Raw genomic sequence first — 26,399 nt, 5'->3', positions numbered from 1 at the left:
CTTCCCACCAGATTGGCTCACAAGTGCGACATCACATTTATCCCTCCATTTAAGACCGAAAGAGAAGGATTTGTCCACCACTCTGGCTGTCGCCTGATGATGCTGGTTGTTGTTGTTGTTGTAAATACCGGTAAAATGTCACGGTAATCAAATTGTAAACGTAGTGGGTTTACTCTCCAACACACCGGTGTGCTGTACCAACTCCTCAGAGTGAGCAGCAATTACCAGATCATCAGCTTACATGGCATGGTTTACCAATAAGGGAGCCATCCCTTGACTGCATTCCAGCATCGATCAGCCTCCCATTGTATATGTATCAGACGGAAAATCCTCTGGTGAAGCCATGGAGCGCTTCTCAAACTACATCGTCATAGAAGATGTTAAATAGTGTACGGGCCAGAACACATCACACCCCGAGGTGAACAGGGAATGGTTCTAACTCCTGGTCACGCAGCTTTGCCCAGGCCTGCCCGCCATCATGATTGTGAGCAGAGTCAGGGTCCCGCAAAGCACAAAGAACCTAGGCTGAGCCTTGGCCTATTGATGGTGTCATGGGGCTTGAGACCAGGTCACTAAAGCAGGGACCTAGATCCTGTTGGGTCTGTCCCGTGACCTCTTTCTCAGGCAGAGAATGTCTGTGCAGGATGGTCACAACCATCATCATCACCGCCACGATCACCACCACAACTACAGCCATTGTTACTTCCACAACCACCATCACCACCAAAGCCATCATCAACACGACCATCACCACCACCGCCGCCATCACACCCAACAACCATCATCGCCACTACAACCCCACCCCTCCGCCTCACCCTCACCTGCTGGAAGCGCTTGAGGTGCAGGGTGAGCACGGGAGGCAGTGACGAGACCAGGATCCGCTTGGTCCCCTCTGTGTACACCCTCACCTTCCTGCCTTCTGCTCACCACCACCACCACACACACTCACCACGCTCACCACTCTGTGTACACCCTCACCCTTCCTGCCTGCTGCTCACCACCACCACCACACACACTCACCACGCTCACCTTCTTGCCTTCCTGCACACCACCACCACCACACACACTCACCACGCTCACCTTCTTGCCTTCCTGCACACCACCACCACCACACACACTCACCACGATCGCCTTCCTGCCTTCTGCACACCACCACTGCACACACTCACCACGCTCACCCTTCCTGCCTGTTCCTCACCACCACACACACACTCACCACCCTCACCCTTCCTGCCTGCTGCTCACCACCACCACACACACACTCACCACGCTCACCTTCCTACCTGCTGCTCACCACCACACACACACTCACCACCCTCACCCTTCCTGCCTGCTGCTCACCACCACCACACACACTCACCACCCTCACCTTCCTGCCTGTTCCTCACCACCACCACACACACTCACCACCCTCACCCTTCCTGCCTGCTGCTGCTCACCAGCAGCAGGCAGGCAGGAGTAACTGTACTAAGAGTGTACTGACACAGAATGGGTCACGTAGCAGCATAGCGCTGCCTGCCGGCGGGGGAGGGCATCTGCAGCTCACAGCAGCCCTGACCGTCAGCAGGCCACGTGGTAGACCAGAGGAGGGTCTGGGGGGAAAGGTCACGGAAGGGGCACACGAGGAACCCGGGGGGAAGGTTCCAGAAAGGGGGCGTGGCCGGGGGCGGAGCCAGGCCACGCCGGCACTATAAGAGGGGCCCCGGGAGGGCACCTCGGGGCTGTCGTGTGGAGTGGGGGGGTGGAGTGGGGTGGGTCACCGTCATGCTGCTGCTGCCGGAGTCTTCACCGTCGTCGTCTCTGTCTTCACCGTCTCAGTGTCGCCAGTCAGGCAGTCTAGCGGCTGTCCTGACTGGGCACCGTAGTCCATTAAAGACGAGTTATGGGAAGTGTTAACTTGTTAGGCCGTGTTAAATACACAGAGTGCCTTCAACTCTTAAGTGTCTCCGAGTCAATCACGTCAAGGGGATTGAGTGTCAGTGAGTGTGAGCAGTCGGTGTGAGTAGTGATGGTGAGCAGTGACGGTGAGTCGTGAGTGGTGAGTGTAATGAGCAGGAGTGAGTAGTTAATACTCACGCATGTAAGCAGTGATGTGAGCGCGAGTGATGCGTGAATATAATTGCGTGTGAGTTTAAGCAGTGAGCGAGTATAGTGAGTGTGAGTATAATGAGTAGTGTGTGTAAGTGGTGAGGTGTGTGTGTGTAAGCATAGTGAGTGTGAGTAAGTAGCGTGTGTAAGTGTTGATGTGTGTGTAAACATAGTGAGTGTGAGTATAGTGAGTGTGAGTAAGTAGTGTGTAAGTGGTGAGGTGTGTGTGTGTGTGTAAGCGTAGTGAGTGTGAGTAAGTAGCGTGTGTAAGTGTTGATGTGTGTGTGTAAGCGTAGTGAGTGTGAGTATAGTGAGTGTGAGTAAGTAGTGTGTAAGTGGTGAGGTGTGTGTGTAAGCGTAGTGAGTGTGAGTAAGTAGTGTGTGTAAGTGGTGAGGTGTGTGTGTGTAAGCGTAGTGAGTGTGAGTAAGTAGTGTGTGTAAGTGGTGAGGTGTGTGTGTGTGTAAACGTATAGAGTGGGACAAGTGTGTAAGTAAAGTGTGTTAGTGGTGATGGGTGTGTGTGTGTGTGTACAAGTAGTGAGCACGAGCGGTGAGAGTGAGCAGCAGCGACCACCTCTCAGTGAGCAGTGCTCACACAGGAGCTTGTTGCTCCCAGTCAGTTGCTCCGGGGCTGTGAATCGCAGCAGGCAGCCGAGGAGCGAGCCGGGGTCTGGCGGGACGAGGGGAGGCTCCGCCAGCGTCTGCACCGGGCCGCCTGGCGCCACTGCCTCGACGCGCGCTGCGTGGGTGGACAAAGACGCCAGGGATGCTGCGGTGACTCTGGGGTGTGCTCGGCTAAGAGACTGGGGCTTGAGCAACGGGGGAACGCGGTGACTGTGGTGCTGGAGGAACACGGTAATGGAGCGGTGCTCAAGTAACGAACGGCGCGCTCACCGCTAAGCCAACGCGCCGCGGACTGCACACATTACACACCACACGCACCATACTCACACACACCACACTCACACACCACACCCACCACACCCACACACACCACACACACCACACCCACACACACCACACACAACACACCCACACACAACACACCCACACACAACACACCCCCACACAACACACCCCCACACAACACACCCACACACCCACCCACCACACCACACCCAACACACCCCCACAAAACACACCCACCACCCCCACACACACCACACCCACACACACCACACCCACACACACCACATCCACACACCCACACATAACACACCCCCACACAACACACCCCCATACACCACACCCACACACCACACCACACACCACACCCACCACACCCACACACCACACCCACACACCACACCCACCACACCACCCCAACCCACCACACCCACCACAACACACCCCCCCCCTCCGTGCGTGGCTGCGTTTGAGCCGTGTCTGCGTTGCCACGCGTTTGGTATTCCTCACTTTCCTCGTCGCTGCCAAACGAGAGTGCCTCGTCCTTGCGTCTCCGCATCCTCGTGTCCCTCGACGAGCTCTTCACCTGCTCCTCCTCCTCCTCTTCCTCCTCCTCCTCCTCCTCATCCACCTTGGTTACCTCGTCCACGCTGATCTTTACATCTTCCGGCGACGCTGCCGGTCCACAATCACTCCCACCGACGTCATCTCCCGCTCCTCGTAGCCTCTCCGTCTTCCCCTTTTCTCCGTACCCATCGTCGCCGTCCTCCTCCCGCGCCTCGCCCGCCTGCCCCCCGTGCTCGTCGTGGAGCTGCAGGTTGCCGAGTTGCCCCGTGACTGCGCTCACGGAAGATCGGGTCGTGACCCCAGGCGGCTCGTGCCCGGGACGCCCCGAGTCGACCGTGCGGCGAGTCCGTTGCGAGTCCGCGAGGTGCGGCGCTTCCACAACAGCGGCATCTTCATCAGCAGCAGCAGCATCATCATCAGCAGCATCATCATCATCATGATCGCCATCATCAGCAGCATCATCATCATCATCATGATCGTCAGCAGTAGCAGCAGCATCAGCAGCAGCACCCTCGTTGTCTACACGCACATCATTTTCGTCCTCTTGCGTGATGTTGCTGGCGACGGTCGCGTCGGTGGTCGAGGAGTCAGGATCCCCACTCGGAGTCTCGGCTCCCATGGGGAACAGCTTCCGCTGGTGCTTCTGCTGGCGCCGCATCGACTGAGAGCGACACACGCACGCACGCACGCACGCACACACCGCTGAGTGAGGACACAGCAAAAGGATGCGGAAACGATGGCACGGAACGACGGCGCGGGGTGCGGATGCGTTGCGACGTCCGTGCCACTCGCGCCGCAACATCGTGTCAGCATCGGGCCCACAATGCACTCTGCCACCCACAATGCTGCGCTACCCCCTCGACGTCCGTGGCGTGGTGCTTGTCCTCTCACGACGAGCACCCATAACCACCCCCACCGTCTCTCAACCACTGCGCCCTCCCCCCCCGCCAACCATGTCACCTTGGCTTGCTGCCGCGCCTGTTTCTTCGCCTTCTTCTCTTGGAACTTGCTCTGGGGGGCCGGGGGAAGAGTGGGGGAGGGTCCCCTCCTCCGTGACCCCGTGACCTCGTCCTCCTCCCTTTCACGCCCCCCCCTCTCCTCCACCTCCGCCTCCACGGCCCGGGCCTTCCTGCTGGTCGGCCGGCTCGCCTGGGCGGACGCACGCGCGGTCAAAGTGAGCGCTAGCAAGCGAGTGTGCCCGGTGTGTGCGAGCTTGCGCGCGCTATTCCACGCAAGTGCACGCGGGGAGCGGTGGCACGGTGGTTAGCCACTGCACCCCGCGCAGCGAACCCGGCGATCAGAGTTCGATTCGCACGCACGGCCAACATCACTGGAAGTTATCCGAACCGACCATGGCGACTTTCCCCTTGGCTGACTCGGCCTAGAGCGAGCACGTGGTGTGGTGTGGAGAAATCATCGCTTGGCAAACAGCGGTCTAAAACCATGTCGGGCTTCGTAGGCACTCGCCAACAGCACTTTCCCCAAGAGACTGCGTAGGCTACTCGGGAATCTTTGTCTTTGTCTGTTTGCGAGCGAGCGTGTGCAGGGTGGGCAGAGAAACCCACCACCAGCATCGCAACAACGACGACGACGACGACCATGACGTGTACCGCACAGGGTGTCTAAAACTGAGGTGCGGAGGTGGCGAGGGGGAGGTGTGGCGGAGGTGAGGAGGTGCGGAAGAGGAGGTGAGGGGGAGCTAAGGCGAGGGTGTGGCGAGGAAGAGGTGACGAGGAGGCGAGGCACCGTGTTGTCGATGACGGGCAGGGAGAGGTCCAGGAAGGGCTCCGCGACCCGTACAATCTGCGGAGACACACCGCCTCGTCACCCGCCGCGTCGTGCCGGTGGGAGGGCGCGGAGCGCGATGGTGCTCGTCACGTGACGTCGCCGCGGCGATCGGCGATGCGTTGCGGCGGCGATGTGACGGTGTGCCGTGACGTGGCGATGTGACGAGGAGACCTCACCGTCCCGCACTTGTGGCACGTGATGATGTTGATGAGCTCCCCACCGAACACGCGGTCGACGGCGTTCAACCGCAGGGCGTGCAGCCCGTAGCCTGCACCACCACCAGCACCACGCACACACGAGAGACACACAAGCAGGTACCTTTCCCGGCACACTGAGGAGTGAGATGCCCCTGTAGTTGTTACAGTCTGTGCGGTCCCCCTTCTTCAAGAGGGGGACCCCACCAGGGCATCCTTCCAATCCTGCGGAACCCGTCCAGTGGTCCAGACTGTTGTTACGATGTCATGTAGGGCAGTCTGTGCACAAACGCCACCCTCCCTCAGCATTTCGCTTGGGAGATCATCTCTGCCCGGTGCCTTTCCTGGTCTTAGACTCTGGATCACCTTCAGTACTTCCTCAACAGATTGCACCTCAGCCAGCCACTCACAGGGGGGTGACTTCTTCCAATATTTGAGGCACCGCAGCCTCAGCAGGGTCCTCCCCACTTTGCCCCATGATGTTTTTTGGGCTGAGGGATTTCCCCTCCCCCAGGACTTCACAGAAATGCTCAGCAAATCTGTTCCTGGGGGTTGGAGGTCAGATCACCTTTCTTTTCCATAAGTGTGGTGATAGATGTGACACTGCAAGTAACTTTTGATGAAATTAAAGAATGATTTGTGATCGCAGGCTACTGAGGAAGATTCCATCTCCTCAGCAACCCGCGACCACCACCCATTCTTGCAGCGCCGCACGGCTCTCCGAACCTCCGAGCGAAGGCTGCGGTAAGCCTCCTCATTCTCTTGATGTGGGATGCTGTAGCCGATGAGAGTGGGCCTGTCGCTTTTTCTCAGCCAGCCAGAAAACCTCCTGTCAGCCAGGGTCTCTGGGGAGGTCTGGACCGTGGACCCAAAGCAGCCATTGCAGCTGCATGAGCCACAGTCCTAAACCTCGCCCATTTCCGCTCAGCATCAGGATGAGGGGGGGGCGATGTCAACCCCAGCTCCAAGCGACACAAGATATTCTCGCTTGCAAACTTTCATCAGCTAGCTGAGACCAGGCCACTGTGGGTTTGAATGGGGTCCTAGATGGACACTCACTACAGGAGTGGAAGAATGGCAGGCGCATCTTACAGATGGTAAGTCGATGGTCATTGGGAAGATCAGCTCCACAGTTGGTCCTGATGTCAAGGACATGGGCCCGCATCTGCTGTACCGTCACTATGTAGTCCAGCAGATGTTCTTGCTTGCTCATGGTATGCATCCATGATGTTGTGTGGATGCACAGTTGCCGGAACAGCATGGGCTGCACAAAAATATAGCAGCCTCCTACCGTTGTTATTGAGCTGATCTGGCCCATGCCTTCCAATCACTCCAGCGCAGGTGCCAGCGTCGTGACCCACTCGGGAATTAAAGTCACCCAACAAGATGACTCTATGCCGAGGGGCCACTTTAGCCAGCACCTCTGACAGGAGGTCATAGAAGGCATCCGACTCATCGGCTTTGCCTGCATCCCTCCACGGATGTTCACCTTCAGTTGGGGCGGAATCAACGACCACCAACATTCCTCTCCTCCCATTGATGAGGAAGAGAGCTCACATTAGCCCGGGGCCTACAGCTTCCTACACCTCACCGCCACGCTCCCACGCACGTGGCCACTCGCGGTGGCTTTTTTACGTTTCTGGGGGAATCCCGAGGTGACGGGTTCAGCCTCCTGGCTCCGCCAAAATGGGTTTGGCCAGGAGACGTCATAGACACCTGTTACCAGCCCCTCGCAGCCGTCCAGAGCCCCCCCCCCCCCCCCCCATTGGCGGCTGTTGGTGGCTACGAGCACCGATTTCAATTGGCCGCTCCCCAATGGCATTGCTCACACCTACCACAGCGTCACGGTCCCATACGACCGACGAGGTAGTGGCCTGTTATTACTGGACACGACGCACAAAGACAAAGATCCCCCGTGTAGCCTTAACAGACTGTTGGGGCAAGTGCTGTTAGCGAGCAGCACCTATGAGGGCCGGCACGGCACGCGAGGGGGTGGCTGGCCAGCACCGCGCCCGGCCGCCTTTCTCTCCCCAGCGACGATGTTGACACACCGCACCAGGTACTCATTTGAGGCCGAGTCGACCTAGGGGAGGCCCAGCGCCGGTTTCAGATAATCGTCACTGGTGGTGTTTGGCCGTGCGCGGGAATCGAACCCGGGTCGCCGGGTTCGTAGCGCAGCGCTAACCGCTGCACCACCGCTCCCCACACACGCACCACACACACGACCACAGAAGAATGTGCTGTTGAAAGCTTGCCACCGCATTCGCCAACATCCCGGTGGACGAGGCAGATGCCTTCAGTCCCGCCTTCCCCCGTGTAACATGCCCCCCCCCCCCCAGCACAAAGCGCCATTTTTTTCCAAAACGTCGCCTATTGTTTCATTCAGAGGCCACGCGGTGGTGGGTCTCGGCGAGGGACGCGTCGTGTTCCTCGCGGAGCGGCTGTGCCCCACCGGCACCGCGAGAGGGCGCTAGCACGGCGCCCGAGAAGCTCGCGCCCACACCGGTGGGGCTGCGCATGAGCGAGGGATGACGAGCCGTGGGCCCTGCTGGGGTCCGTGGGCCCTGCTGGGATCCGTGGGCCCCGCTGGGATCCGTGGGCCCTGCTGGGGTCCGTGGGCCCTGCTGGGATCCGTGGGCCCTGCTGGGATCCGTGGGCCCTGCTGGGGTCCGTGGGCCCTGCTGGGATCCGTGGGCCCTGCTGGGATCCGTGGGCCCTGCTGGGATCCGTGGGCCCTGCTGGGATCCGTGGGCCCTGCTGGGATCCGTGGGCCCTGCTGGGGTCCGTGGGCCCTGCTGGGGTCCGTGGGCCCGGCTTGCTCGGGGCTCATCAGCCGCCCGCCAACAGCGATTGCACTGTTGTCCTAGGGCCAGGCTCACGCCGACATCTGCAGACTCGCTGAGAGCTGTACTCGCGTAGACCCGTAGACTTGCACAGAGACCCCATAGACTCACACAGAGACCCGTAGACTCGCACAGAGACCCATAGACTCATACAGAGACCCGTAGACTCGCACAGAGACCCGTAGACTCGCACAGAGACCCGTAGACTCACACAGAGACCCGTAGACTCACACAGAGACTCATAGACTCACACAGAGACCCATAGACTCACACAGAGACCCGTAGACTCGCACAGAGACCCGTAGACTCACACAGAGACCCGTAGACTCGCACAGAGACCTGTAGACTCACACAGAGACTCATAGACTCACACAGAGACCCATAGACTCACACAGAGACTCATAGACTCACACAGAGACCCATAGACTCACACAGAGACCCGTAGACTCACAAAGAGACCCATAGACTCACACAGAGACCCGTAGACTCACACAGAGACCCGTAGACTCACACAGAGACCCGTAGACTCGCACAGAGACCCGTTGACTCACACAGAGACCCGTAGACTCACACAGAGACTCATAGACTCACACAGAGACCCATAGACTCACACAGAGACCCGTAGACTCACACAGAGACCCGTAGACTCGCACAGAGACCCGTAGACTCACACAGAGACCCATAGACTCACACAGAGACCCATAGACTCGCACAGAGACCCGTTGACTCACACAGAGACCCGTAGACTCACACAGAGACTCATAGACTCACACAGAGACCCATAGACTCACACAGAGACCCGTAGACTCGCACAGAGACCCGTAGACTCACACAGAGACCCGTAGACTCACACAGAGACCCGTAGACTCGCACAGAGACCCATAGACTCACACAGAGACCCGTAGACTCGCACAGAGACCCATAGACTCATACAGAGACCCGTAGACTCGCACAGAGACCCGTAGACTCACACAGAGACCCGTAGACTCACACAGAGACCCGTAGACTCGCACAGAGACCCGTAGACTCACACAGAGACCCGTAGACTCACACAGAGACCCGTAGACTCGCACAGAGACCCGTAGACTCACACAGAGACCCGTAGACTCACACAGAGACCCGTAGACTCACATAGAGACTCATAGACTCGCACAGAGCCCCGTAGACTCGCACAGAGACCCGTAGACTCACACAGAGACCCGTAGACTCGCACAGAGACCCGTAGACTCACATAGAGACTCATAGACTCACACAGAGACCCGTAGACTCACACAGAGACCCGTAGGCTCACACAGAGACCTGTAGGCTCACACAGAGACCCGTAGACTCGCACAGAGACCCGTAGACTCACACAGAGACCCGTAGACTCACACAGAGACCCGTAGGCTCACACAGAGACCCGTAGACTGACATAGAGACCCGTAGACTCACACAGAGACCAGTAGACTCACACAGAGACCCGTAGACTTACACAGAGACCCGTAGACTCACACAGAGACCCGTAGACTCACACAGAGACCCGTAGACCCGCATAGAGACCCGTAGACCCGTATAGAGACTAGTAGACTTACACAGACACCCCTAGACTCACTTAACAGACCTGTACTCACATAGACCCGTAGGCTCACACAGAGACCCGTAGGCTCACACAGATACCCGTAGACTCACACAGAGACCCGTAGACTCACACAGAGCCCCGTAGGCTCACACAGAGATCTGTCGACTCGTGTGGACTGGCTTCTGACTGAATAGAGTTCAAGTGCAACCTCTCGATGGTCTCATCACGGCCACCCCATCGACTCCGTGACACAAACTCCGACCGCGTTCACCTCGCTGCGTCTCCGTTGATTCGGTTCGGCTGCATCTCCCAGCGCCAACGACGGTGGCTTCACGGCCGTGCAGTGAGCTACTCTGGCTGTCGCCTGATGGGGCCGCTGGTTGTGATTCGCGGGCGAAACGTCAGCGTGCTCGAGTTGTAAAGGTGGTGGTTTGACTCTCCAGCACTCAACCCGGTGCGTGCTGCACCAGGAACGAATTGGCACGTTTTGTTCTTGGCTGCGTCGGGCGGTGGCGGGTTCAACGACGCTTTGATATTAACGCGATCTTACCCCCCAAAAAAACCCCCTCTCGCGTGCAATGAGCGGTCACCCTCCGTGGCCAGGCGGGGAGGAAGGGGAACGCTTCCACGCCCGAGCGTGCGGACACGGAGTATCGCTCGCAGCCATCTCCCCCTGCGGGCCGCTCTCCACCGCGTGGCGCGAGATGCGCCGCTTCACGCTCGCTCTTTACGAGCCGACCCGCTCGAGCCTCGTGCTGTCCGAAGTGACGTGGGGATTGGGAAACGATTGTGCTTGTGCACGCCCGCGTGTGCACGTGTTTGCACGCGCGTGTGCACGTGTGCGCGTGTGCGCGTGTGCGCGTGTGTGTGCACGTGTGCGCGTTTGCATGTGCGTGTTTGCACGCGCGTGTGCGCGTGTGTGCGCGCGTGTGTGCACGTGCGTGCGAGCGCGTGTGTGCGTGCGCGACCTTTGACGGATCTCCGCGTAGCCTCGTCTGCGGTTTTGGAGTTCGGCTTGTCCAGCGCCTCCAGGATCGCGGTCTTAATCCTCTGTGCAGACACAAAGACCCCACAGGGGGTCCTTTAACACCCTGCTGCTGGTGACACGGCCACCGCTTGCTGCAGATCGTTTGCGGTTCGAGCTCCGTGGCCGCTCCGGTTAGGGGTGCCACGGCGGTGAGATGTTAACTACCTCGCTTGCTATACAGGAGGTTGTAGGTTCGATCCCGATCCTGACGCCTGCCGCTGTACATTTCGAGTCGCGTGGATTTTTCGGAGGACTTCAGTTTGTCCCCTCCACGTTTAGGAAACACGCGTTCAGAGTCTTTGGCTGCCATCAATTTCCACACGACCTCTACAGCTTTTTTTCAGAAGCGGCCCGGCCACACAAATGGTAGCTCAACGGAGTGGCGGCTTTCTCACGTTGGCATTTTTAGCAGCCCAATCATCTAAACGCACGTTGATTCTAAATGTGGGGTGGGGGGGGGGGGGAACCAGAGGACCCGGAGAAAAATCCACGCAAACTCAAAATACACAGCAGGCGTCAGGGTCGAGATCGAACCCACGGCCCTCCCGCATAGCAGGCGAGCCGGATAACATCTCGTAGCCACCGCAGCAGCAGCAGCACCTTCCTCTGCCTGCGACATCCCGAGCAGTCGTCGCAACGCCGATGTCAAGTGCTGTTAGCGAACGAAAGCCCACGAAGGCCGGCGTGGTGCAGGAGGGCGTGCTGTGGCCAGCATCGCGCCCGGCCGCCTTCACCTTCCCCCGGTGCGGACGTTTTACGCGGTTGTACTTCATGTTCGTTCACGGCCAAGTCAACCGCGAGGACGCCCAGGACCAGTTCAGATAGTGGTCACCGATGTTGGTTGATAACAAGAATTGAACACCGGCGTCCACTGGGTTCAAAGGTCAATCCCGGGCCAATTAAGATAACGGCACAAACAGGGCAGAAACATTGCAACACAAACACGTCGAACACACAAAGCATCCTAACAGCTCAAAAACACGATGCATGCATAGCCACCGGGCCCCCCCGAATACCGCAGATATCCAGGCGGTAACGGTCCAGCTCCTGACAGAGGAGCGGCAGCCTCTCTCCTCCGCAGCGAGCGCTCGAACATTCCACGTGGCCACCGGCGTTGGCTTTTTGCCGTTTCTGGAGGAACCTCAAGACTAATGATTCAGTCTCCTGGCTCCGCCAAAATGGGGTTTGGCCAGGAACCTGTCCCCCCCCCGGGGCCTCCGGCACAAGCTTAGTTAAATATTTATAGTGTTTTTTTGGTAATTAAATTGAAAGTGTGATGGGTTTCCAGCCCCTAGCCCCCGTCCAGAGCCCCCGTTGGCCGCTGTGATGGCTACAAGCGACAGGAAGCCGACTCAATCGGCTCATCCCTTCGTGGCATTGCTCACATCCAGCACAGCGGCACCGTCCAGCACCACCCACGAGGTAGGGGCTTGTTTTTACCGGACACTGTACCCACACAGGCGTGTGTACACACACCCCTACACCACACTGCACACACACAGGCGTGTGTACACACACCCCTACACCACACTGCACACACACAGGGGTGTGTACACACACCCCTACACCACACTGCACACACACAGGCGTGTGTACACACACCCCTATACCACACTGCACTCACACAGCCATGTGTACACACACCCCTACACCACACTGCACACACACAGCCATGTGTACACACACCCCTACACCACACTGCACACACACAGGGGTGTGTACACACACCCCTACACCACACTGTACTCACACAGCCATGTGTACACACACCCCTATACCACACTGCACTCACACAGCCATGTGTACACACACCCCTACACCACACTGCACACACACAGGCGTGTGTACACACACCCCTACACCACACTGCACACACACAGGCGTGTGTACACACACCCCTACACCACACTGCACACACACAGGCGTGTGTACACACACCCCTACACCACACTGCACACACACAGGCGTGTGTACACACACCCCTACACCACACTGCACACACACAGGCGTGTGTACACACACCCCTACACCACACTGCACACACAGGCGTGTGTACACACACCCCTACACCACACTGCACTCACACAGGCGTGTGTACACACACCCTACACCACACTGCACTCACACAGGCGTGTGTACACACCCCTACACCACACTGCACACACACAGCCGTGTGTACACACCCCTACACCACACTGCACACACACAGGCGTGTGTACACACACCCCTACACCACACTGCACACACACACAGGCGTGTGTACACACACACCTACACCACAATGCACACACACACAGGCGTGTGTACACACACCCCTACACCACACTGCACACACACAGCCATGTATACACACACATCCCTACACCACACTGCACACAGGCGTGTGTACACACACACCTACACCACACTGCACACAGGCGTGTGTACACACACCCCTACACCACACTGCACTCACACAGGCGTGTGTACACACACCCCTACACCACACTGCACTCACACAGCCATGTATACACACACACCCCTACACCACACTGCACACACACAGGCGTGTGTACACACACCCCTACACCACACTGCACTCACACAGCCATGTATACACACACACCCCTTCACCACACTGCACACACACACACACAGGCGTGTGTACACACACACCTACACCACACTGCACACACACAGCCATGTGTACACACACCCCCATACCACACTGCATGCACACCCCTACACCACACTGCACACGTGTACACCACACACACGGACCACACACTCCACCTGCATCTTCACAAACTCCCTAAACCTGCTCCCCCCCCGATATTCACCTCCGCCACCCCCCACTCGACCCCACCGTTTAGTGACATGAGCCTTGCATGGGGGCTCTCTTTTGTACAAACGCATGCTGCCAAGGGGTGGAGGCGCATGTGTGTGTGGGTTGTGTGTGTGCGTGTGTGTGCGTGTGTGCGTGCGTGCAGGTTGCGAGTGTGGAGTGGTAGTGCAGTGGTTAGCGGTACGCTGCCCTACGAACCCAGCGACCAGAGTTCGATTCCCGCTCACGGCCAACACCGGTGACGATGAACCGAAACGGTCCTGGGCGTCTCCTAGGTCGACTCAGCCTCAAATGAGTACCCGGTGCGCTCTGTAACCATCGCAACTGGGGAGACAAAGACGGCCGGGCGTGGTGCTGGCCACCCACCCCCTCGTGCGCCGTGCCGACCTTCATAGGTGCTTGCTAACAGCGCTTGCCCCAACAGTCTGTTACAGACTATACGGGAGATCTTTGTCTCTGTTGCGAGTGTGTGTACGTGTGTGCGAGTGTGTGTGTATGCGTCGTGTGCGTGCGTTCATGTGAGTACATTGGTGTGTTTTTGTTGCATGGCAACGTGATTGTGTATATGCGCTGCCCTACGAACCCGGTGAGCCAAGTTCGATTCCCGCTCACGGCCAACACCACCAGTGACGGTTATATGAACTGGGCCTAGGCCTCCCCTAGGTGGACTCAGCCTAAACAATGTGTACCTGATTTAAAGCTTTCGTGACTGCAAGGATTCATCTTCTTTGGTTCTTTCGGTAAAGTCACGTAGAGTGAGAATAAAATAATAAATTGATAAAATAAAATAACACAATAAAATTCTCACGACGTTTCGGCCACAACACAAGCGGTCTTCATCAGATGTCCTCCAGACAGTCTCGTCCCTTCACCTGATGAAGGCCGCTTGTGTTGTGGCCGAAACGTCGTGAGAATTTTATTTTATCAATTTATTATTTTATTCTCATTCTACGTGACTTTACCGAAAGAACCAAAGAAAATGTGTACCTGGTGCGGCGTGTAAACATCGCCACTAGGGAGACAAAGGCGGCCGGGCGTGGTGCTGGCCACCCACCCCCTCGTGTGCCGTGCCGGCCTTCATAGGTGCTCGCCAACAGCACTTGCCCCAACAGTCTGTTAAGACTATGACGGGGGATCTTTGTCTTTGATTACGTGCGTGAGGTGTGAACGTGCCGAGTGCGGTGCGTGTGATCTCCCAGTGTACGTCTTGCGCTTGGAGAGAGAGCGCGTGTGTGTACGTGTGTGTGTGTACGTGTGCGTGTACGTGTGCGTGTACGTGTGCGTGTACGTGCGCGCGCATGTTGTATGCGGCAGACACGAACCCCACAGAAGAAGAGAGGCAATTACTGAACCCCCCCCCACTTCATCAGCGGCGCACACGCCAAACCGCCGGCAGGCACACCTGACGTGCGTGCGCGTGTGGAGTGCTGGGATGGGCATATGGCTGAGAGGGGCAGCAGTGCGGCTCACAGCTGGGCAGTTCCCACGCTCACAATGGCCTCAATGCGTAGCCCGCTGCTGCCGCCGCCGCCGCCGCTTGTGTGCGCGTTCCTCTCCACGCGGGATTCTCTCCCCCCCCCCCCGCTCCCCGCCTCCCCTCCAGCTCACTCTCCCATTCGCCGTGCACGCACACACACACACACGCGCGCACACACACACACACACGCGCACAAAGACAAAGATCCCCAGCTCGGCCTTTGCAGGCCGCTAGCGAACGCATACCGAGTGTTGTTGGCGAGCGCCTGTTAAGGCCGGCGAGGCACACGAGGAGGCAACGCGTGGGCAACAATAAAAGCAGCACGGTCGCTGTTGTCGACAGGCCCATCCTTTTTAAACACCGCACTAGGTGCTCGCTCGCTCAAGGCCGAGCCGACCGAGCGGAGGCCAACAATCGGGTTCAGGTATTTGCCACCGGTGGCGGCCGTGAGCAGGAAGCGGCTCGGGTTGTCGGGTTCGTGGCGCAGCGCGCCGGACCCGCTGGCGCCACCGCTCCACGCACACGCACGCACACGCACACGCACGCACGCACACGCACACGCACACACACGCACACGCACGCACACGCACGCACGCACACACGCACGCACATGCACGCACACGCACACGCACGTCTCATCGTCAAGTTGCGGCTACCTCCTGCCATCGACAAAACCTCCTCCCCTCTTGTCCACATCGCCGTCAATATTACAAACAACATCATCATCATCATCCACATGCCCAGTTCCCACCCTCCCACACCACCAGTGCCACGGCCGGTGCCTGTGGTCGGGCCATCGCGGGCAACGCGGGGAAACGTTCGTCAAGGGGCATTGTCTAAGGGGACGTGGGTGGTGGTGGTGGTGGGGGGGGGTGGGTGGACACTAAGATTGTACCGGTGAGGCCCCTCCCCACCCCACATCTGCTGGCCCTGAGAGCCGAGGGCTAATTAAAAGTGGCGCACGGCTCGACGGAGAGAAACCAAATCACGCGAGAAAACCAAGAGGACACGTGGTGCGGCCGCGATGACGCAACGAGGGGCTCTCGCAAGCACAATGAAAAACTCGTGCCAGGGGCAGTGCCAGGGGTTAGTGGCAGGGCTAACGATAGGGGGCAAGTAACGAAGGGTTAGTAGAGGCAAGGCTGGAGGCAGCGATAATGGTAGGGGGCTAGCGACGGGGCCAAATGCAGGACCAGTGGCAGGGAAAGCGGTAGGAGCGGCGCCAGCGGGCGGCCGTGGCGCTAGCGGCAAGGCCACAAAGGGAGGGATGGTGCCATGGGTCGTGACAAAATCGGCTGCGGACCCAGTCAGGGCTAGTCTTGCGGTTGGGGAGGCTGCTCGGGGTCACGGAAGCACGCGCACATTTAATTAATAACCTCCCGTCGCTTCGCTGCTCTGCCGATTGCCTGACGGCACTCGTTAGCCGAGGGCGCTCACTGCCAGTGGCAGCCGGCGCTCGCGCGACAGACAGAGCCCCACCGCACGGCGGCGAGTGTTCAATTCGCTCTACAGGACAATGATGTCAGCCTGAGCACGCCTCCGAGTCGGAGAGATTCCTGCTCAAAGAGCATTGAGGCATTGGTGCTCTTCAGCTGTTTTACAGCCATTGGTGGGAATTCCACGTTCCCATGGCGGAGGGCGACTTTGCCTTCCCCACAAAGTGGTACTGATTTTATTGACCCCAGAGGGATGACGGGCTGAGTCAACCCACAAACATATTCGCTCTCATTCTCACGATCTCGTGCGCACTCTCACTCACTATCACACTCAAAGACAAAGATTCCCCGTGTAGCCTTTAACAGACTATTGAGGCAGGTGCTGTTAGCGGGCGCCTACTAAAGCACACGAGGGGGTGGGTGGCCAGCCCCACGCTCAGCCACCTTTGTCTCCCCAGTGGCGATGTTTACTCACCACACCAGGGACTTATTTGAGGCCGAGTCGACCCAGGGGAGGTCCAGAAATGGTTCAGATAATCGTCACTGGCGTTCACCACAAGTGGGATATCAACCCAGGATTGCTGGGTTCGCAGCACACTCACTATCACACTCACACACTCACTATCACACGCACACACTCACCATCACACTCACCATCACACTCACACACGTTCGTGCACAACAAAGACCAAGATCCCCCGTATAGCATTAATAGGCTTTTCGGGCAAGTGCTGTTAGCGAGTAGCACCTATGAAGGAAACACAGCACACGAGGGGGTGGGTGGCCAACAGCACGCCCGGCCGCCTTTGTCTCCCCAGTGGAGATTTTAATATACCGCACCAGGTACTCACTTGAGACCGAGTCGATCTAGGGGAGGCCCAGGACCGGTTCAAATATCCACCACAATTATTGGTCATGAGCGGGATTCGAACTCGGGTAGCCGGGTTCGTAGCGCAATGGGTGTGTGCATACACGCACACACGCACTCTCACACACGCACTCTCACACACGCGCTCTCACACACGCGCACACACGCGCTCTCACACACGCGCACACACGCACTCTCACACACGCACACACCCTCACACACACACGCACTCTCACACACGCACACACACACACTGTCACACACGCGCACTCTCACACACGCACGCGCACTCTCACACACGCACGCACACACTCTCACACGCACACACACGCACACTCTCACACATGCACACGCACTCACGCACGCACTCTCACACTCTCACACACGCACTCTCACACACGCACACACACACGCACGCAAACACGCACTCTCACGCACGCGCACACGCACACTCGCACACACACACACACACTCTCACGCACTCTCACGCATGCACACACACGCACACACTCTCTCACACTCTTTCACACTCTTTCACACTCTGTCACTCAACTGCTCCGTTCTCTTGCTCGGGTGGGAACGAGCGCAACTGCTCATCCCTGTACCTGGAGGGCATCGCGTGGGTGTGCACGCGTGGGTGTGCACGCGTGGGTGTGCACCCGTGAGTGTGCACGCGTGAGTGTGCACGCGTGGGTGTGCACGCGTGAGTGTGCACACGTGAGTGTGACACGCGTGGGTGTGACACGCGTTGGTGTGCACGCGTGGGTGTGCACCCGTGAGTGTGACACGCGTGAGTGTGCACGCGTGAGTGTGCACGCGTGGGTGCCTGGCAGGGTGGCCGTGGTCACCGTGGGTGGGAGGGTAACTGAATGGAACCCATGGGTGGACGGAAGTGGTACGAGCTGCGGACGGAGGTGGTGGGAGATGTGGATGGAGGTGGTGGGAGATGTGGAGGTGGTGGTGGGAGATGTGGATGGAGGTGGTGGGAGATGTGGATGGAGGTGGTGGGAGATGTGGATGGAGGTGGTGGGAGATGTGGATGGAGGTGGTGGGAGATGTGGATGGAGTGGTGGGAGATGTGAATGGAGGTGGTGGGAGATGTGGAGGTGGTGGGAGATGTGGATGGAGGTGGTGGGAGATGTGGATGGAGGTGGTGGGAGATGTGGATGGAGGTGGTGGGAGATGTGGAAGTGGTGGGAGATGTGGAGGTGGTGGGAGATGTGGATGGAGTGGTGGGAGATGTGGATGGAGGTGGTGGGAGATGTGGATGAACGTGGTGGGAGATGTGGATGGAGGTGGTGGGAGATGTGGATGGAGGTGGTGGGAGATGTGGATGGAGGTGGTGGGAGATGTGGATGGAGGTGGTGGGAGATGTGGATGGAGGTGGTGGGAGATGTGGATGGAGGTGGTGGGAGATGTGGATGGAGGTGGTGGGAGATGTGGATGGAGTGGTGGGAGATGTGGATGGAGGTGGTGGGAGATGTGGATGGAGTGGTGGGAGATGTGGATGGAGGTGGTGGGAGATGTGGATGGAGGTGGTGGGAGATGTGGATGGAGGTGGTGGGAGATGTGGATGGAGGTGGTGGGAGATGTGGATGGAGGTGGTGGGAGATGTGGAGGTGGTGGTGGGAGATGTGGATGGAGTGGTGGGAGATGTGGATGGAGGTGGTGGGAGATGTGGATGGAGTGGTGGGAGATGTGGATGGAGGTGGTGGGAGATGTGGATGGAGGTGGTGGGAGATGTGGATGGAGTGGTGGGAGATGTGGATGGAGGTGGTGGGAGATGTGGATGGAGTGGTGGGAGATGTGGATGGAGTGGTGGGAGATGTGGATGGAGTGGTGGGAGATGTGGATGGAGTGGTGGGAGATGTGGATGGAGTGGTGGGAGATGTGGAGGTGGTGGTGGGAGATGTGAATGGAGGTGGTGGGAGATGTGAATGGAGGTGGTGGTGGGAGATGTGGATGGAGGTGGTGGGAAATGTGGATGGAGGTGGTGGGAGATGTGGATGGAGGTGGTGGGAGATGTGGAGGTGGTGGTGGGAGATGTGGATGGAGGTGGTGGGAGATGTGGATGGAGGTGGTGGGAGATGTGGATGGAGGTGGTGGGAGATGTGGATGGAGGTGGTGGGAGATGTGGATGGAGTGGTGGGAGATGTGAATGGAGGTGGTGGGAGATGTGGAGGTGGTGGGAGATGTGGATGGAGGTGGTGGGAGATGTGGATGGAGGTGGTGGGAGATGTGGATGGAGGTGGTGGGAGATGTGGAAGTGGTGGGAGATGTGGAGGTGGTGGGAGATGTGGATGGAGTGGTGGGAGATGTGGATGGAGGTGGTGGGAGATGTGGATGAACGTGGTGGGAGATGTGGATGGAGGTGGTGGGAGATGTGGATGGAGGTGGTGGGAGATGTGGATGGAGGTGGTGGGAGATGTGGATGGAGGTGGTGGGAGATGTGGATGGAGGTGGTGGGAGATGTGGATGGAGGTGGTGGGAGATGTGAATGGAGGTGGTGGGAGATGTGGATGGAGTGGTGGGAGATGTGGATGGAGGTGGTGGGAGATGTGGATGGAGTGGTGGGAGATGTGGATGGAGGTGGTGGGAGATGTGGATGGAGGTGGTGGGAGATGTGGATGGAGGTGGTGGGAGATGTGGATGGAGGTGGTGGGAGATGTGGATGGAGGTGGTGGGAGATGTGGAGGTGGTGGTGGGAGATGTGGATGGAGTGGTGGGAGATGTGGATGGAGGTGGTGGGAGATGTGGATGGAGTGGTGGGAGATGTGGATGGAGGTGGTGGGAGATGTGGATGGAGTGGTGGGAGATGTGGATGGAGTGGTGGGAGATGTGGATGGAGGTGGTGGGAGATGTGGATGGAGTGGTGGGAGATGTGGATGGAGTGGTGGGAGATGTGGATGGAGTGGTGGGAGATGTGGATGGAGTGGTGGGAGATGTGGATGGAGTGGTGGGAGATGTGGAGGTGGTGGTGGGAGATGTGAATGGAGGTGGTGGGAGATGTGAATGGAGGTGGTGGTGGGAGATGTGGATGGAGGTGGTGGGAAATGTGGATGGAGGTGGTGGGAGATGTGGATGGAGGTGGTGGGAGATGTGGATGGAGGTGGTGGGAGATGTGGATGGAGGTGGTGGGAGATGTGGATGGAGGTGGTGGGAGATGGAGGTGGTGGGAGATGTGGATGGAGGTGGTGGGAGATGTGGATGGAGGTGGTGGTGGGAGATGTGGATGGAGGTGGTGGGAGATGTGGATGGAGGTGGTGGGAGATGTGGATGGAGGTGGTGGGAGATCTGGATGGAGGTGGTGGGAGATGTGGATGGAGGTGGTGGGAGATGTGGATGGAGGTGGTGGGAGATGTGGATGGAGGTGGTGGGAGATGTGGATGGAGGTGGTGGTGGGAGATGTGGAGGTGGTGGGAGATGGAGGTGGTGGGAGATGTGGAAGGTGGCAGTCGGGGATGTGATATTTTCAGGTAACCAACGGATGTGTGTGCGAGTATCTATTTGGCTTCCCATACGGGATGAAGAGGAGCAAGTCGAAGTCCGCGCTACGAACCCTGCGACCCGCTCACTGCCAATATCAGTGACGATTATCTGAACCGGTCCTGGGCCTCCCCCTAGGTCTACTCAACCTCAAACGAGTAACCGGTGCGATGTGTAAACATCGCCGCTATGGAGGCAAAGGCGGCCTGCCGTGGTGCTGCCCAACCACACCGGCCTTTACAGATGCTGGCAAACAGAACTTTCCCCAACAGTGTGTTAAGGCTAAACGTGTGTGGCGGAGAGCGTCAGTGCAGTGGTTCGTGTACCGCCTTACGAACCCGCGCACGACCAATAAAGCTCAAGAACGAAGGTCTTGAACCTTGGCTAAAAAACGAGTTTTCCCTCGTCGATTCCGCGGCCCCACTGGTTGTTATTCGTCAACAGCCTCTGACCCAGCTCTCATGAGGACTGAGTCACCTTCCACGGGGATTGATGGGTGGGTGTGGTAGACCGGTGGATGGTGGCATTAACGGGATTTTTTTTTCCCCATCGTCCATACTGCCATCCGCTGGTAGTCATTGATAACTCTACCCCGCCCCCTCCCCCAGAGCTCCAAAGCTGGTCACGTGGAAGACAGCGGCGTCCCGCAACAGTACACGAGGAGACTCCCACGATGGAACGTGTGGAGGCTCTCTGGCCCCAGGATTTCACCGCCGCTCCAGTAAAATTAGCCCGCCCTTAAAGACCCTCACGGGGAACTTCCTTTGGCCAGGTCATAGCAACGTCTGATACAATCGCCCTCAAGGCCACCTTGCCCCCGACGGCAATCCCAAGCAGAATGAATGACCGCGAGCGCCCTTCGCCAGGCCACCGTTCTCCCAAGACGAAACTTCCAATGCTCCACCGCTACGCATCCAACGGAGGAGTTGGAGAGCTCCCTCCGTCCGACACGAGCGGTGCTCAGGCACGTCTGCGGATGTCAGCTCTTCCAGCAGACGAAAGGGTGAGATGCCACCTTGGGCAAGAATTGAGGCAAAATCGGGAGGCCAAACCCTCGCCGGCCTAGTCACGCGCAACGATTGCCCGAAATTCGCCCGGTGTGCCCTCGCCGAGTTGAATGTCACCAGGAACAAGGTCCGCTTCCGTAAATGTTCCAATGCGTAAAATAGTGCGCCACCCCCCTGTTCAGAAGCGCATCCGGAACAAATGGCAGGTCTCGAGGAGGTGGGGGGGGGGGCCTGTCCTGGGTACTCTCCTGAGCGAGAAGCCTCTTGGGCACGAGTGCCGACTCCACGGGAACGGTGTTGGAGGGAAGCCGAGATCGCGGCGAGGCGAACACTCAGACGAAGGCCGTCAAGTGGTCCTCGCCCAACTACCAACTTGGGGGGTGGCTCGCGATTGCCGCTAGGCCGCAGGGCGGAGCGGATTATTGCCCAAGAGGGCCGAGGTGCACCCTAACAGCCCGTTCGCTACCCTCGCTGCAGCATGGACACAGGGGGACCGATGGGGAAGGTTCCTGGATGCCTGCTCTCCCGGGAACGCTTCATGCTGTTAGACTGCCACCGAGGATGGAAAGGCTCACCTAGCTTTGCCCAGTACCCATCTTAATATTTGTGCCGGGGGACTCGGTGCAGTGGCAGAGATGAGTTTGCTTAAAGGTGCATCCCAGGTGAAGAAAACTTCTGGCTTGCTTCAGTTGGGAGGGGATTGCCCCTGCTGTTCTGGGAGCTCCACTTTCCACCAAAACCTTCTCCATTCGAGAGGAAAGAATATCCTTTGAAAGAGCTCCCCCACCCCCCCTCTCCTCTCACCCTCTCGTCATCACGAGTCCTGCTTTGAGCCCAGGGTCTTTGCTGCTGACAAAGGGAAGTTGTCTCATCTCTTGAAAACCCTCCGCCTCACCCCTCCATCATGGCGTCCTCCACGGCAGACGGGCGCGTGCACCGTGGAGGTGTCCCGGTTGTTTTCGCACCCGTCACAAACGCCGACCTTTGTCTTCCAAGGCCGACGCTTCAACAGCCGTGCCACGGAGAGTGACTCCTGCCTCTGAGCAGCAACGGCACGGGGCATGAAGCCGGCACCGTCGAATCACGGCCCACCCACCCCCCGTCTCCGCTAAAAGGGGCGCTCTCGTGAGACGGTTGAGGCCGAAGGGTCGCCCCCCTCAGTGCCGTAGACTTTGTAGACTTTGTAGACTTTGTAGACTTTCACACCCGTAGGGGTTTGGCCGAGGGGAGATCGGTCGCAGCGGTGCCACCGCCATCGCCGTTGTCTCCGCCCACGAGGTGAAGACGACGTGGGGCAAGCGACAAGCAACCTCTGCTCCCTCACTCCCTCAACTCCCTCCCCCTGCTCCCTCCCTCCCTCTTCTCCCTCCCACGTCTCCCTCCGTCCCTCCCTCTCCTCCCTATTGCCACCAGAGAGAGAGCAGCCAACATCACTGCAATCGGACGGAGGTTGCACACATCCCAAGCGTGCCGAGCCGCGTCTGCGAGTCAAGGAAGACCACACTTACCACCGCACTGGCAACGCCAGAGCCAATGCAGGGGAAGTGGGCGCTTCGGTAACAGCACCCGCCAAAAATCAATCCACGAGAGAGGTTTTTTTTTGGGTTCACGAAAGCCTACGGCGTTAAAACTAAAATCAGTCCGTTAAAAGGATACACGGGGTGGGGTGGGGGCGGGGGCGGGGGTGGGGGGTGGGATCTTGGTCTTTGTACGCATCTGTACGTGCGTGCGTTTGTGCGCGCGTATCTCTGCAAAAGCGTGTGACAGCGCCGTGCAGTGTGCCGTGCGCGTGCGAGCTCACAGCCTGCGGGTGACCCGCATGGGGACTCCACGCGGAGCCATTCTGCTCGGGCGCTGGGGTCACGCTCCCCACCACCACCCCCCACCACCACCCCCCCACCACCACCCCCCACCCCGCCCGCTCGCGTCCCCACCACAGTGGCCCTGGCGGAGGCGGCGGTGGCGGCGGCGGCGGCCGCCCCCCCGGTGAGCGTTTGTCGCCCCCGACATCTCATCGTCGTCGCCGCCGCCGCGTCCACGCACGGCACCGTGACAGAAGCTCCCGTCGATTCGCACGCACGCTCGGCCTCGTCATCACCGCACGTGGGGGGGGGGGGGGGGGGTGATGACCACGGCAGAAGCAGCACCTGCCTCCTGGTCCGCACGGGGTCTGGCGGGGCCCGGAGCGAGGGGGCCTGGTGGACCCGTGGCGGATGAATGAACAAATGATTGAAAATCAATGGACGGACGAACGAACTGCAAGTGCACGTCAAATGGGTGATCCGATGGACCCGTTGATTCCTCCACCCGACGAAACCGCGTTCAACCACCACCACACTGCACGTCACAGCAACACACTCGCTCACCCGAACACTGTATGTCAACAACAACACACTCACTCACCCTAATACTGCATGTCAACAACAACACACTCACCCTAATACTGCATGTCAACAACAACACACTCGCTCACCCTAACACTGCAGGTCAACAACAACACACTCACTCACCCACACTCGCTCACCCTAATACTGCATGTCAACAACAACAACAAACTCGCTTACCCACACTCACTCACCGTAACACTGCAGGTCAACAACACACTCGCTCTCTCACTCACCCTATCACTGCAGGTCAACAACAACACACTCACTCACCCACACTCGCTCACCCTAATACTGCATGTCAACAACAACACACTCGCTTACCCACACTCACTCACCGTAACACTGCAGGTCAACAACACACTCGCTCTCTCACTCACCCTAACACTGCAGGTCAACAACAACAGACTCGCTTACCCACACTCACTCACCGTAACACTGCAGGTCAACAACACACTTGCTCTCTCACTCACCCTAACACTGCAGGTCAATAACAACACTCGCTCTCTCACACACAGTCTCGCCCAAACATTCACCGACTGGCTCACACACTCCTTCCCTCAATCAACCACCAATCACTCAACTACACACTCACTCACTCACCAACAGCCACCATTTGCCACCAAGTCACAGTGACGTCACCATGGCACTCGTGCCAGGCTAGGTGCACTTTGAGGCCACGTGAAGTGTCCACAACTAGTCGTTCACGGGCTATACCCAGGTGCCATGAGCTGAAATGACTGGCAGATGCACCACCTGTGCCCCCTTAATGTAACAACTTCCTGCGTTTCAGCCGGCCCGGGCTCCGCTCGTTGTTGTGAGCGTTGCTCCTCTACCCTCCGCTGCCGTTGGAGGGCGACTGCCTCCAACTGCCCAGTAGCGTCCTTCACGAGCCTCCTCCACAGAGGCCGATCTTGACACCGCTGGTACCAGTCATCGACAAGTCCACTCAGCTCCACGTCCTCCTGTACCACATTACTCCATCTCTTCTCTAGCCCGTGCTGTGCCCGATAAACCCCCTCTATTCGGCCAAACAGAAGCTGTTTTTGGCTTGATGGGGCGATGGGTGGCAACGTTGTGCGTGACGAGGTGGTGACGAGGTGGGGAGCTGCATGACGAGGTGGTGCGTGACGAGGTGGTGCGTGACGAGGTTGTGCGTGACGAGGTTGTGACGAGGTGGTGCGTGACGAGGTGGTGACGAGGTGGTGCGTGATGAGGTGGTGCGTGGCGAGGTGGTGCCTGACGAGGTGGTGACGAGGTGGTGACGAGGTGGTGCGTGATGAGGTTGTGCGTGACGAGGTGGTGCGTGGCGAGGTGGTGCGTGACGAGGTGGTGACGAGGTGGTGCGTGACGAGGTGGTGCGTGATGAGGTGGTGCGTGACGAGATGGTGCAACGCTGACCGTGACATCCTCGGCCTTGACTCCGTCCAGCAGGCAGCGCAGCAGCTCCTGGCTGTCCTGCTGCTGGAAGCCCTTGAAGCGCGGGCACCTGAGAGGCAGACACCCAGCACGTGACAGAGACACCCAGCACGTTACAGAGACACCCAGCACGTTACAGAGACACCCAGCACGTTACAGAGACACCCAGCACGTTACAGAGACACCCAGCACGTTACAGAGACACCCAGCACGTTACGGAGACACCCAGCACGTTACGGAGACACCCAGCATGTTACAGAGACACCCAGCATGTTACAGAGAGACCCAGCACGTTACAGAGACACCCAGCATGTTACAGACACCCAGCACATTACAGAGACACCCAGCACGTTACAGAGACACCCAGCACGTTACAGAGACACCCAGCACGTTACAGAGACACCCAGCATGTTACAGAGACACCCAGCATGTTACAGAGACACCCAGCACGTTACAAAGACACCCAGCACGTTACAGATTCACCCAGCACGTTACAGAGACACCAAGCACGTTACAGAGACACCCAG

At 58.4% G+C, this 26,399-nt stretch overlaps 1 protein-coding gene and 3 long non-coding RNA genes across 8 annotated transcripts in view; 3 read left to right on the top strand and 1 right to left on the bottom strand.

Annotated features, from left to right (window-relative positions):
• The window catches only part of LOC116955475 (ubiquitin carboxyl-terminal hydrolase 16-like), a 59,240-nt gene that overhangs the window by 4,231 nt on the left and 28,610 nt on the right, over positions 1 to 26,399 (bottom strand). For 2 of the 3 annotated variants that reach the window (XM_032976575.2, XM_032976577.2), the window contains exons 9-16: positions 25,855 to 25,942; positions 10,913 to 10,994; positions 5,526 to 5,617; positions 5,308 to 5,364; positions 4,522 to 4,710; positions 3,505 to 4,222; positions 2,663 to 2,827; positions 822 to 919 (exon numbers count right to left, since the gene is read on the bottom strand). In XM_032976575.2, the coding sequence (XP_032832466.2) occupies positions 822 to 919; positions 2,663 to 2,827; positions 3,505 to 4,222; positions 4,522 to 4,710; positions 5,308 to 5,364; positions 5,526 to 5,617; positions 10,913 to 10,994; positions 25,855 to 25,942 (1,489 nt within the window). The other variant, XM_076053238.1, reaches the window with a different exon arrangement.
• LOC142905967 (uncharacterized) lies at positions 18,491 to 19,262 on the top strand. 3 transcript variants are annotated; one of them, XR_012929992.1, is made up of 4 exons: positions 18,581 to 18,642; positions 18,785 to 18,827; positions 19,026 to 19,177; positions 19,221 to 19,262. It is a non-coding gene; the product is annotated as an uncharacterized LOC142905967 (long non-coding RNA). The 3 variants fall into 3 exon arrangements; XR_012929991.1 differs by lacking the exons at positions 18,581 to 18,642; positions 18,785 to 18,827 and adding an exon at positions 18,491 to 18,555; XR_012929993.1 differs by lacking the exons at positions 19,026 to 19,177; positions 19,221 to 19,262 and adding an exon at positions 18,683 to 18,748 and having other exon boundaries at positions 18,600 to 18,642; positions 18,807 to 18,871.
• LOC142905968 (uncharacterized) lies at positions 19,328 to 19,947 on the top strand. Its single transcript, XR_012929994.1, has 4 exons — positions 19,328 to 19,370; positions 19,632 to 19,718; positions 19,759 to 19,824; positions 19,883 to 19,947. It is a non-coding gene; the product is annotated as an uncharacterized LOC142905968 (long non-coding RNA).
• Positions 20,232 to 20,831, top strand: LOC142905966 (uncharacterized). Its single transcript, XR_012929990.1, has 3 exons — positions 20,232 to 20,274; positions 20,642 to 20,729; positions 20,790 to 20,831. It is a non-coding gene; the product is annotated as an uncharacterized LOC142905966 (long non-coding RNA).

The sequence above is a fragment of the Petromyzon marinus genome, chromosome 60 (genome assembly GCF_048934315.1).
Source record: "Petromyzon marinus isolate PM22_M1 ecotype Great Lakes invasive population chromosome 60, UKy_Petmar_22M1.pri1.0, whole genome shotgun sequence".
In the NCBI taxonomy this organism is placed as follows: domain Eukaryota; kingdom Metazoa; phylum Chordata; class Hyperoartia; order Petromyzontiformes; family Petromyzontidae; genus Petromyzon; species Petromyzon marinus.
This window is presented reverse-complemented; position numbering and strand designations above follow the sequence as displayed.